The following is a 13,244-nucleotide window of genomic DNA, read 5'->3' as shown; positions in this document are numbered from 1 at the left end:
CATTTCGTTCTATGATAGTTAGAGATTATTTAAAGATAACTTTTGATATTAAAAATGTAGAGATTGAATCCGTTAATGAAAGAAAGTATATTGGTATAGATGGAAAGGTTTTTTCTGCTAATTAAATATGAGTCATTACAGCAGTGAAGATTTTACTATTTCATTGAACTCGGACGATAGTGATGATAGTATTTCATTGAACTCGGACGATGGTGATGATAGTATTTCATTGAACACAGATGATAGTTATAATACTAATAGTTTGTGCTCAAATGATAGTTATGAGAGTAGCTTTATTGATGACTCTGAGTATGATTCTGAGTATTCATGTGATAGTTATGACTTCGATGATTCTGAGTGAAAAAGTGTTTTAGTTTAAGCACAGCGATATATATAAAACGGAGCTGTAAAGCTCAAAAGTGTTTTATTTTAAGCACAGTGATATATATAAAACACCACGTTTTCTCACGCTATAAATATGGTTTATTGTGATACTTGCGAGAAGGAAGTAAAATATTATAAACAACATATTCTCACCGCAAAACATACATACAACATTCTTAACAAACTTTCCCCTCTTCCACCTAAAACAAAACATTGTAAGGTCTGTAAAACAACCATCCTCAAGAAGGGGTTTAAAGCCCATCTTAAAACTAACAAACACTTGTCAAAATTGTTTACTATTAAAAATACTGATGGTGCTTTCAAAAGACATATCAGGATTCGAATCTTTAACTTCAAACCTCCCGAACCAAAGTCTATAGTTGATGCTGTAGAAATAGTCAAACCTGCTGTTCAAACATTGATTGAAAAAACACTAAAAGAAATGAAACCACTTAAATTTTATATGGGGGTAAAATTAGAAATGACAAAGGATAAAGGAGTTATAGATACACCATACATGAGAACTGAGCCACACTTTATATCTTCATATCAAGATTTTAAAACATCAGGAGTCTATGATGAACTTATTAAACAAGAGCAAGATGTGGATAATTCAATCGTAGGAAGTGGATTCAATATAGGAAAAATTATTTACATAGACATTCATATTCTTAAATCAGATCCTCTAAAAGCTTCTTCTTACAATGATTTACCCAGTGTTATCAAAAATAGAAAAGCAGTTATCAATATCAAAAATAAAGACAATAAATGTTTTCTCTGGTCTATTTTAGCACACTTACATCCTCCACATTTTCATGATGAAAGAGTATCTCATTATAAAAAATATGAGAATACATTAAATACGAAAGATCTAAAGTTTCCGATGACTTTAAATGATATTCCTAAATTTGAAAAGATGAATAATTTATCAGTTAATGTTTATGGTCTAACAGAAACAAACAACATTCAGGTTTTAAAGCTTTCTGACAATTGTAAACAAACTCATATTAATCTTCTATATTTTAATTCAGAGGAAAATTCACATTATACATACATCAAAGATATTACAAAATTAATAAAACCACAAGTATGTAAAAGAACAAATAAAATATATATTTGTATGCGTTGTCTTAACTTCTTCCATAAACAAGAAAGATTAGATAAACATTCAAATCATTGTGGTGAACATAAATCAACGGTAATCAACATGCCTAAAAAAGGCTCAAAGATCACATTCAAAGATGAAAAGAAAACAATAAAACATCCATTTGTTATATATGCTGATTTTGAAAGTATTTTAGAAAAAATTGATACTGCTTCTCCAGATCCAAAAGAATCATACACAAATAAATATCAAAAACATACTCCTTGTGGTTTTTGTTATTATATCAAATCATCCGTTGGTGATAAATATAACAAGTTAGAGATGTATAGAGGCTCAAATACCCCAGAGGAGTTTGTGAAACGACTAGAAAAAGACTGTGTTCGATTAACCAAGATAATGAGAGAAACCAATAAACCAATGTCCTTAACAAGTAAAGAAAAAAGGGAATTTATAAAAAACAATGTCTGTCATATTTGTGAGGAGAAAATTGGTAAAGGTCTAAAGGTTAGAGACCATTGTCATCTCACTGGTAAATATAGAGGTCCGGCTCATCAAAGTTGTAATATTAATTATCAACTCCCCTCTTTCATTCCTGTCTTTCTTCATAACAACGCTCATTATGATACACATCTATTTATCAAGGAACTCTCAAAGACTTCTGGAAGTATCTCAGCAATTCCAAACACGGATCAGAAATACATTTCATTCACAAAAACAATTCACACATCTCCTATTACTCATATCAGATTTCTTGATACATTTAAATTCATGGCAAGTCCATTGGCTAACTTGGTTCAAAATCTAAAAGAGTTTCCATGTCTTTCAGAGTATTTTTTAGATAAAGATTTTCTAACACAAAAGGGAATTTACCCCTATGACTATATGGACTCATTTGAGAGATTCAATGAAACACAACTTCCTTTAAAAGAAAATTTCTATAACAAATTAAATAATAGTCATATATCTGATAAAGATTATGTACACGCACAAAATGTTTGGAAAAAATATAACATTAAGAATCTTGGTGAGTATCACGATTTGTACCTCAAAACTGATGTGCTTTTGTTGGCTGATGTGTTTGAGGCTTTCAGAACAATCTGTCATTCTGGATATGGATTGGATCCTGCTCACTATTACACTGCTCCTGGATTGGCTTGGAGCGCGATGTTAAAAATGACAAAACAAGCTTTGGATTTGATAACCGATGTTGATATGCTTTTGATGATTGAAAAGGCAAAGAGAGGAGGAATTTCACAAGTCTGTTCAAAGAGATATGCTAAAGCAAATAACAAGTACATTCCAAATTATGATCCATCGGTAGAGAGCTCCTACTTGATGTATTATGATGCGAACAACCTGTATGGCTGGGCAATGTCTCAGGCTCTTCCTTATGGAAAACTTAGATGGGTAAAGGAAAAAGATTACAAAAAGGTTTTACAAGATGTATGTATCTCTACACAAAAAGAATTGGATGATTCAAAGGTTGGTTATTATTTTGAGGTCAATTTGAAATATCCAGAGGAACTTCATAACCTACACAAAGATCTCCCATTTGCTTGTGAAAAGGAAAGTCCAAAGAAGGAGTGGTTAAGTAATTATCAACAATCATTTAATATAGGTGAATCAACAGAAAAATTACTTACTACATTATATAACAAGAAAAATTATGTTCTACACCAAAGAAATTTGCGACAATATTTATCAAAAGGTCTAAGAATAGATCAAAGTCATTGGTTAAAGGGGTACATTGATTTTAATACACAAAGAAGAACAGAGTCAAAAACAGATTTTGAGAAAGACTTTTATAAATTGATGAATAATGCGGTCTTTGGTAAGACCATGGAGAATGTGAGGAAAAGACAAAATATCAGACTATCAACATCTTGGGAACAAGCATCAAAATTAATTAATAGACCGAGTTTTACTAGAGCTGAGGTCTTTACTGAGAACTTTTGTGCGATCCATTTGATTAAAGAGAGTATTGAAATGAACAAACCTATTTATATTGGAACATCAATTCTTGATTTATCAAAGTCATTAATGTATGATTACTTTTATAATAACTTGAGGAAGAAATATCAAAATGATGTTCATCGACTTTATATGGATACAGATAGTTTTATTTTGCAAATTAATACTGATGATGTTTATTCAGACATGAAAAAGGACATTAATATCTATGACACTAGTAATTACAGTCCAGAGAGTGAGTTGTTCTCTTCTAAAAATAAAAAGGTGATTGGAAAGTTTAAGGATGAATTAGGAGGAAATGTCATGAGTGAATTTGTGGGATTGAGGTCTAAGGCTTATGCTTATAAATACATTGTGAATAACGTCGAAAAGACTGATAAGAAGTTAAAAGGTGTAAAGAAAAATGTTATTAAAGAAACAATAAACTTTAAGGATTATTATAACTGTTTAACAACAAAGAAAGAAGAGTTTAGAAAGATTAATGGAATAAGAAGTTATAAACATAAATTATATTCAGAAGAGATGAATAAGAAAGCATTGGGGGCTTTTGATGATAAGAGGTTTATTTTAGAAAATGGAATTGATAGTCTCCCTTATGGTTATATAAGTATATAAGTGATAAGTTAAAAAGGGGGGTTAGGGATTTTAACGGGCTACCGCCGCCTTTTTTACTATTATATAAATGATAGAACCAAGTACCAACCAGACTAAAGAGTGGAGGTGTAATCAACCTTGGTATATAAATGGTAAACATAACGAATGTGAAAAATATCAAATAGGTATAATTGAAAAGACAACTGGTAAAACAATTTACAAAACAAATAAGAGAATTAATTTAAATACCGGTGAATTGGGTAAAAAAGATGGAAATATTTTTGAGTGGACGGAAAACTTTGATGGTTGTCAGGAAAATATATACTTTAATTTTAAAATGGTATGTGGCACTGGAGGCGCTCAAACAAGAACATTGAGGGAGGTTTACCATTTTATCTTAGCTCAGTTAAAATATCTTAATAAAGAACCAAACTCAAACATATTTTTTGTTAATATATTAGATGGTGAAGAGAGTGGCAAGAGAATTAAATTATTTCCCACGCATAAACAAATATTTGTAGGGTCGTTGTTTGAGTGGGCCAAAGATGATTCACCAGATGATATTAAGAGTAAAAGGTTAAAAGGTCCATAAGGTCAGAAGGATCACAGGTTCACACAGAAGGACCATTGTTTAAGTGGTCTAATGAATAAGGATAACATGTCAAAAGGTTAGAAGGTTCGTAAAGAACAGGGTGAGAGAAATAGAGGTGTTTAGGGGCAATGAGGGAGGGGAAAAATTAACATGTAAGTCAATGGGAAAATGAGAGTGTCCCAGAAGCAACATATATACACTACTAATAGCAGTTCCGACTGCTAAAAAAGTCTTAATTTGCTAAAAAAAAGTTTCATTCAAAAAACGCATCTCCAGGCAGTGTTGGTGGTGTTTGGCCGACCAAATGTGCCGCCCCACACAAAAGTGCTGCTTGGGATGGCTGCCACCTTCAGTGATATAGATATCAGCCCAGGAACACAGTTCACATGGATTTATTTGATTATTTATTTCAAATGTATACACTCAAGATCCTTAAAAGAGGAAATATTTAATGATTCCTGTGCAGATCGCCATGAAATGAAATCACAAATTCTAAGAAAAAAAATCACAAGAGTATAGACCAACCAGTCCAGTACCTTTACGGAGAAGATAACACCTCCTTTGGGTTTGAAAGAGTCAAATAGGAGGAGCAGATCCTTCGCCTTTATCCTGTCCCAGTCCATATTGCAAAGGGCCAGACGACGAGTGACCTAAAATAAATCAGTGTGGTATAGAAAATAAAGAAAACCATGCACAAGAAATGACCATTTTCACAGCATCATGAAAAACACAAAAATCTGTTCCTCACCGTGTCACCTCTTCGAGCATCATTTGCCAGCTCACCCCAAGCGTGTTCCACAGTCTCAGGTTCATTTTCAAACAATTCAAAAAACTCTTCTTCATCCGAGCTCGATTCCAATTCTCCGCCACCTCGAGCCAAGTCTGGCCCGCAATGATCAATGGCTTCCTCTTCCTCGGTTTCTGAACCACTCTCGTCATCATCCAAATCCTCCTCAATCTCCCCCAAACTCCCTTCGTCACCTTCCAAATCATCACCCTCTTCTTCAATCCGATCAACATCATCTTTACATCTTTTCTCAAATTCGTTTGGTTCATGTGGCAAGTGATCATCTTCAGAACCTGACAGATCACAAATTAATTTTAACATCTGCAATAAATGGACGAGGTGTGTGTGTGTGTGGCATGTTTTTTGTGGAGTCCTACTGGAGTGTGGCTTATTGTGGAGTCCTAGGCTAATTAACTTCAAATAATCTGGAAGAATTCCCATGTTTCTCAACCCGTGCAATGTTAAGGTGTATGGAGCAGGTTAATGGGTACTTCCATGGCATGGCATTCAAATTACAAAATATAACAAAAACAATGACAACATTGTAACAACAGGCATTTTAAGGCCATTTTCCCTGCAAGAGCAGGGGTTCGCCTTGCGGTCCCCATGACAATCTTCTCCATTTTGCCCTATTTTCTGCATCTCCCCTTGTTAACCCCCTTGCCCGCATTTCTTCTTCGACCATCTTTAGCCAAGTCTTTCTCGGTCTTCCCCGTCCTCTACTTCCTTCTAGATTCATTTCCATCACTCTTCTCAACCAGTCACTTTCATCCTTCCTCAACACATGACCAAACCATCTCAAACTGTTTCTCTTCACAGCATCAATCACAGGCTCTATTCCCATCATCTTTCGCAATTCATCATTTGTCTTCCTCTCTCTCAACGATACTCCGCACATCCATCGAACCATTCACATTTCCACCCTTTCCAGCCTTCGTTGCTGCTCTTCGTTCATTACCCATGTCTCGCTCCCATAAATCATAACACTTCTCACACATGCAGCATACTCCTTTCCCCTTCAGCTTCAACGATTGACAACATTGTAACAAAGCATATATTAATTAATACTATTAATATTAACAACAATAATATTCGTATCATTTGGCAAAAATAATAATGTCTCATAGTTATCTATGTCTCCGGGCAAAAATAATAATGTCAAAAATTTTTTTTTCCAACCGCACCCTGGCCCAAGCATATTTGGGCTTGGTGAAAAGCAAGCTAAAGTATGACACAAGGTCGTGAAGTTGTTTCATACTTGTATGACACAAGGTCACGTGAAGTTGTATGACACAAGGTCACGGGCCCACTAGTGTGCAAAACAACTTGAAAATGCTTATCTGAAAGCACAAGACATTCCTGGAAATATTTAAACATACATTCCACTTTCAAGTTGGTCCAATACAATGAGGAAAGAGTGTTTAAAATCAATGCACAGTTAAAACCTTCCCTACTCTAATTAAAATAATGAAAATAAATGGTCAAGACATTATTGAAACTTCCCAGAAGACAATTTTTACAAACTATGTGAATTCCACAAAAATATATTCAAAAGTGAAAATTTCAAATGCGAGGCCCATATAGGCAGTTGAGAACATGCTCACAATTTTGAACTACCACTTAGTGGGCAGATGCATTAAGCACGCACATACATGAATGCTTGGAAAGGAGTGGTATTTGTGCATACACATATTGCCACGTCTACATATATAATGCACTTTGTGAATGGGCACGTGTGCCGTGTGGGCCAAACATAATAGTCCGTGGGCTGAGTAGGGTTTACATGCACCCCCCCCCCCCCCCCCCCCCACAACTTAACTTCCCGGGTATGTCCATGTACCCCCCACCCTAGGGGTTAGGAAAAACCATGTTAACAGAAAAAAAACTCATTCCCAAGGTACCTCCCACGCATATTTTGATGTTACCCCCCCTGTGTCAGTGATTTCCGAAAATTAGGGGTAGGCGAAATTCAAATGGCCATAACTTTTTACCTAGTCATCCTGTGGTTGCATATGACCCATCAAAATGTTTGTCCTGGGACACTCTTTACAATGATATGTGTTATATGCAAATGAGGTCACTAATGAGGTCACCAGAGGTCAAACTATGAGGGAATGAGTTTTTTTTCTGTTAACATGGTTTTTCCTAACCCCTAGGGTGGGGGGTACATGGACATATCCAGGAAGTTAAGTTGTGGGGGGGGGGGGGGGGGGGTGCATGTAAACCCTACTCAGCCCACGGACTATAATGGAGCCAGAGTAGCCAGAATCATATCCCACAGATCTGGTTTCCTCTTTTCCCTACGTGTCCCGTTTATTATAATTTTATTTATTATTCCCGGCAGTTTCATAAACTCTGATACCCTTTTATACCCTTCTCTCTTTTTCCCCATAACCTTTAACATATTCAAATGAAACTTGGTACATGGCTTTATTATGAGAAGTTACAGGACAAGTTCGAGTTTCAGGACGTTTCTTCAATTTTTCAGAATTACGCCCTTTTTGGACTTAGAAAATATCACATCAGCAGGGGACATGTATTGCAAAGCAAGTCTCACTTGTTTTCTATGATTTTCAGATGCACATACACAAACAAAGAGAATTGCCTCATTTAGTACAGTGGGATACAAAGTCGAGGCTCACGAAAGAGCGAGAACACAGAACACAGCAGAACAAAAGCTACAGCAGAAGGATAGGGCGAAACACCAACAGCAGTGCCGAGGGACAAAATAGAGGGAGGCCCAGAGAAACAAGGGATGTGAGTAGTAATGTGGGATAAGGGACGACACAATGAGTGGAAAAGATTGATAAAGAAGCAAACTCTGAGGAAGGAATTTTTTTTGGGAAATTTGGAAGGAGGTGGGCTTGGTTAATGAGGGTACAAAAGACCATGGTTTTGGATGGGGGGTGATCTGAGATTGTTGGGATCAGCTGTGACCTGGAGGGAAGAATTAGATTGAAGAGAATGTGGAAGTTGATTCCACAGGTGAGAAACAAGAGGAAAAAAATGAGTGGAGGTGAGCAGCGAGTCTATTTTTGAAGGCTCATCATAAGGGGGTTACTGGCAGATGGCATGCACCCTGAATAAACCTGAAGGGAGGTGGGGGGTTAAGGCATGGAAAGAGCAGAGGGTGCAATACTATAAAGGAGGCGGTAGAAGACAGACCACTGAACTGTCTACGATAGGAAAGTGATGGACTCAGCTTCGTCGCGCGAGATAACTATGTTGTTAAAGGCCTTGGTGAAACTGAGCAAGTTTTGAGGCAGAGACAGGACTCCAAGCTGCGAATGAAGGCCTTGTAGTGTAGGTGGATCAGAGCTCTCATCTCAAACAGTCTGAATAAATTGATGGCCAAGTCAAGGCCATGCAGCACATATTAATAAGGTGGTTGAAATGCAACCTAGGCTTGTTTTTGAGAGACAGAGAGAATGGAAATGGGTTATATAGATTAATGATTTTACACAATTACTAGCAAAGAGCCCATCCTTACAGCCAGGAGGAAGAAGAGGCAGGACCTGGAGTATGTGTTTTTTTTGTTTTTAATGTTGAAGGCTCCAGTTATGGACTACATCGTCCTCATCGAGGCCAGGCCTTAAATAAAAGAGGTGCATTGATAGAAAAGTGAAGAAAGAGAGAATAGTCTGAGTTTTTTAAGAAGTAAAAAATCTGCTTTTTGAAAAGGGGAAGGTCATAAGTGTTTGGAAAGACATGAGAAGGTAAAGAGTTCCATAATTTGGCAGTGGAGGGGAAGAAACAAACATATTGGTCCATCCTCGAGTTGCCACTGGCCACACAATAATCATGCGACTTGTAGTGGCTTGTCGAGTATTCCATGGTCTCGCTAATGGCAGTGGTACACAAGCAGGAAGTTCTTGGGAGCAGAAACCGAAGTAATATCTGTAGAAAAGAGAAAGAGAGCTAACTTTACGGCGTAATTTGAGCGGGTCGAGTTTTGAGGCCAGATTGGGAGAGTCGATACGTCGGATTCTTTTGGATTAAATTCTGTCCAGTAAGTGCAAGTATGTGGAGCCAGAACCTCCCCAGATGTGAGAGCAGTGCTCTATACAAGGACGAATCAATCCTTTATATAGTTTAAGATTCTTCTCTATACAGTTGCTTCAACAACTGAACAGGACTCCTAGTTTCTTCAAGGCAGAATGTGTGGATTATTTGTGTAATGTGTGGATTCCATAATAAATTTGATGTTCGGGTAATACCTAGTAGGTTTATTGAATTGTATGGTGTAATTGTGCAGGTTTCAAAGGAGATTGGAGAGTCGAGAGGAGTTTTACGGAGAGAGAGATGGGAAGAAATTGAGTTTTAGAAGCATTAAACTTAACCTGATTACATTTGCCCCACTGGGAAATCTTGTCCAAATACAAATTTAAAGAGGTGGCTGTGATGAATATGTAGATCGAGTGAGGGAAGATGGGGCAAATGGGAAGAACATGGAGGAAAGTAATGTTGAGTCATCAGTATACGAGTGCATTTAGTTATTTGTAGAAGAAAGAAGGTCATTGATAAAAAAGAGGGAAGAGTGTTGGAGACAGGACAGAACCCTGAGGGACATCGCTGTTGATAGCGAAAGAGGGAGATGCTGAACCATCAACAATTACAGAGATAGATAGATAGATTTGCACCTCAGGGTTAATATTGGCAAAATGTAGCAAACTGGGCAGTACAATAATAAATTATTTATTAAACCTGACACTCCTGACAAGCCCTGTGGGTTTTGGTTACTACTACAAAACTTTTATGCCAATGAAGTTACCAAATGTATTTTCAATCCGATCCCAAGTTTGAAATTCACCTCTCCACCCCCACCTCCTCCAAAATAAACTTTCTATAACAGCCGAGCAACCAGAATAAATCGGTACAAACTTATAGACTTACCAGACTTGAGAGGAACCCTCCGAGGTTGTGGAGGCTTCATGAGAGACACGATTTGCTCTTTACTTTTCCCAAAAGTTTGGGTTTTTCCTTTTGAACAACATACACTATCCGACGTTTCAAAATCTCTCTCTCGTTTTTTAGCCAGAAATTGTTTCCGCACATCATTTTTCTTCACCTCGTCTTTATCTGTCGTCTGTTTATCGGCTTCCTGCTTTGACTTCACCTCATTACGCTTTTTCTTCAACTTTGAACAATGCTTTTCTGACTTTCTTTCAACATCGTTGTTTTTAAAAGAGCCAACTCTGCCTGTGGGTCTTTGCGTCGAGGTCACACGTTTTGTTCGATCATCGGTGATTTGTGGCAAACGATCTTCATTCAAGACATCACCGTCTTCTTCATCTTCATCCGAGAGCTTGTAAAATTTCTTGAGATCTTCTCCAGACGAGTGATTGAAAGGCCTACCACGCTTGTCCACCATGTATTTCAGCTTGAATCGTTTTTCATGGAACATAGCTTTGAAACGCTTGTCAATTTTAATCTTTTGTTCCTTAACAGGCATCTCCCAAAACCTTGGATCTTTTGAGACTTTGCTGAAACGCTCATCTTTCGACAAATCCATTTTGGCTCAACACCAGTCTTTCACAAACACGAAGCGCCGGTCAAATAAACTTCAAAAAGGCCTGTTGAGAGATTGGGGTGGAGGGGAAAGCATACTTAAGTAGACAACACTTGCAATAATATGAGAACAATATCTATCTCTCTCTCTCTCTCTCTCACACACACACACACACACACACACACACACACACACACGCACGCACGCACGCACGCACGCACGCACGCACACACACACACACACACACGCACACGCACACGCACACACACACACGTTGCTTGCCCGGAACAAGATCGCCTGTCAGGCGGGTACTCTGATAGTTTTAATAACTCTAATTTGAACACAACTACCGACTCCTCTCCGGCCTTGCTCCCCAGCTCTGTCTGTGCTTTGTCCCCCAAATATTCCTCCAGGTCGCACAAGATCTTCCAGCAAACCTCTTATGGTGAAACTGCCAAAATCAAGACTCTCTATTCACCTTCACTCTTTCATTCCTCTTTTCTCCCACCACTGGAACAAACTCCCTCTCTCCATTCAATCCCACTCCTCCCTCCAAGTCTTTAAAACAGCTGTTCACCATCATCTCTTATCTTCCCCCATCCAAAACCTTGATCTTTTCTACTTCCGTTAATTCACCCCAGATACACTTTTTTGAAATTCCGACTTCCTTCCTTGAAGTCCTAGCAGTGTCCATGTATTTTATACCTCTCCCACCCATGCCCCCCCCCCCCCCCTTCACGTGCCTCCTCCCCCAAGCCCTCTCCCTCCCACAGATCTCCCGATGTCCCTGCTCTCAAATGTTGTACTTGTGTGCTTCCCTCTCTTTCCCCATATTGTCTCCCGCTCCCTTTATCTTATGTTTTATGTGTCCGTTTGTCTTTTTGTGATTAATGTTAGCTCTTACACGAGCCTCGATTTTGTATTCAAAAAAAAAAAGAAAAAAAAAAAGACCTCCTCTCTCTCTCACGATACGTGCTCCCATTATCCCAACAGCTATAGATATTAGATTCACATTAACATCATTTCATCGACCGAATAATTCACTGTTCATGATACAATTACATTAGGCAAAAACAACACACGACTGCCCCAAAGTGAGAAATCCGTGAGGAGATTGTGTGGAATACGTGAAGCGCAGCTCCACATGGCTCATTAAACTGTACAGTACTGAGCAGGCCACTGAACCGGTCGAAACGTGTTTACATCCTCAAAATGAAGCAAGTTAATAACAAAATCTATGAAACCGACACATTAAATTGGTTGCTATGAAGCTCACCAGATTGAAATGAAATGGGGAGAAATCGCAAGTCAAAGAAACCAAATCACTTGCCAGTGGCTCAACGCAATGTCAGTCCCCACTTCTGTTCCTTGATTTGATTCGCCTATTCTCATCAACAACAAAAAATCCCTCTATTATCCAACGTCAAAGAAGATTAAATATACTTTGTGTTTTATTATTAAAAGAATAAACAACCTCCCTAACACTTACAAAAATACAAAACACTATAGCGTACTATACTGACATGCCGCATACGCATTGCACAGCGACGTCAGGGTCATTAAGCATTCCAACCTGAAGTTGTTTCATCGTTTTTACTTGTTTACTCTTTTATGAAATATGCCTCCTTATTACTCTTGGTGCACAATTGTAGTAAGTTTGGTACATCTGCTATACCAACTCGCGAGATATGCAATCCAATAGTACCGCACTGGGTTTTACGTCACAAAGTATGACCCTAAAGCGCGGCGTTACGCGCGCTGCTTGTGAGCAAGGAGGAAGCGGACAAGCGGTAACATATAAACGTCTTTATTGTAAGAGCACACTGTAACACTGAACTGCTCCGGGCACCGGGCTGGTCGCCCGGTGTATATCATGAGGCCACGCCTACCCCTCGGGCGTGGCCACCGCCCACTTGGTGCGTGGAATGATGTCACCACGCCAGTGGGCTTTTGTGTCCGCCACACGCGCCCCCCCAGAATTCCCGCGCACCTGGAAGGCCAGTTTGCGGGGCAGACGAATGACCCGGCCGAAGCGCCCCCTGGCGATCGGCGGCGTCCGGGGTGCAAGGATGCCAGGTGGGATGCCCCTGGCTGCCCCTGGGATGGGTGCAGGACCGGGGGGCGGCGTGGTGGCGGGGCTGGGCGGTGCCGGGGGTCCGCCCGCAGGAGGGCGGCCCCGACGTGGGGGTCGGGCCACTGGCGGTGGATGGTCCACATCGAGGTGGGCCGGCTTGAGGCGGTCTACCGAAACGCGGTCAGGAGTACCGCCGATGTCCAGGGTGAAGTGCTTCGCCCCGGTCTC

The 13,244-nt window shown here is 39.1% G+C and overlaps 1 protein-coding gene across 3 annotated transcripts in view; it reads right to left on the bottom strand.

The window, feature by feature from the left end:
* ESF1 (ESF1 nucleolar pre-rRNA processing protein) overlaps positions 1–12,341 on the bottom strand; it is a 69,061-nt gene extending 56,720 nt beyond the window's left edge. For 2 of the 3 annotated variants that reach the window (XM_078784720.1, XM_068128473.2), the window contains exons 1-4: positions 12,219–12,332; positions 10,327–11,006; positions 5,395–5,726; positions 5,183–5,296 (exon numbers count right to left, since the gene is read on the bottom strand). In XM_078784720.1, the coding sequence (XP_078640846.1) occupies positions 5,183–5,296; positions 5,395–5,726; positions 10,327–10,945 (1,065 nt within the window). In that variant the 5' untranslated portion in view covers positions 10,946–11,006; positions 12,219–12,332. Of the gene's footprint in view, positions 1–5,182; positions 5,297–5,394; positions 5,727–10,326; positions 11,007–12,218 lie in introns of all 3 variants that reach the window. The other variant, XM_078784721.1, reaches the window with a different exon arrangement.
* Positions 12,342–13,244: the final 903 nt, after the last annotated feature.

This window comes from Myxine glutinosa, chromosome 9 (genome assembly GCF_964187855.1).
Source record: "Myxine glutinosa chromosome 9, kmMyxGlut1.1, whole genome shotgun sequence".
NCBI classification, from domain to species: domain Eukaryota; kingdom Metazoa; phylum Chordata; class Myxini; order Myxiniformes; family Myxinidae; genus Myxine; species Myxine glutinosa.
Note: the sequence above shows the minus strand (reverse complement) of the source record. Positions and strands in the feature narration are given on the sequence as shown.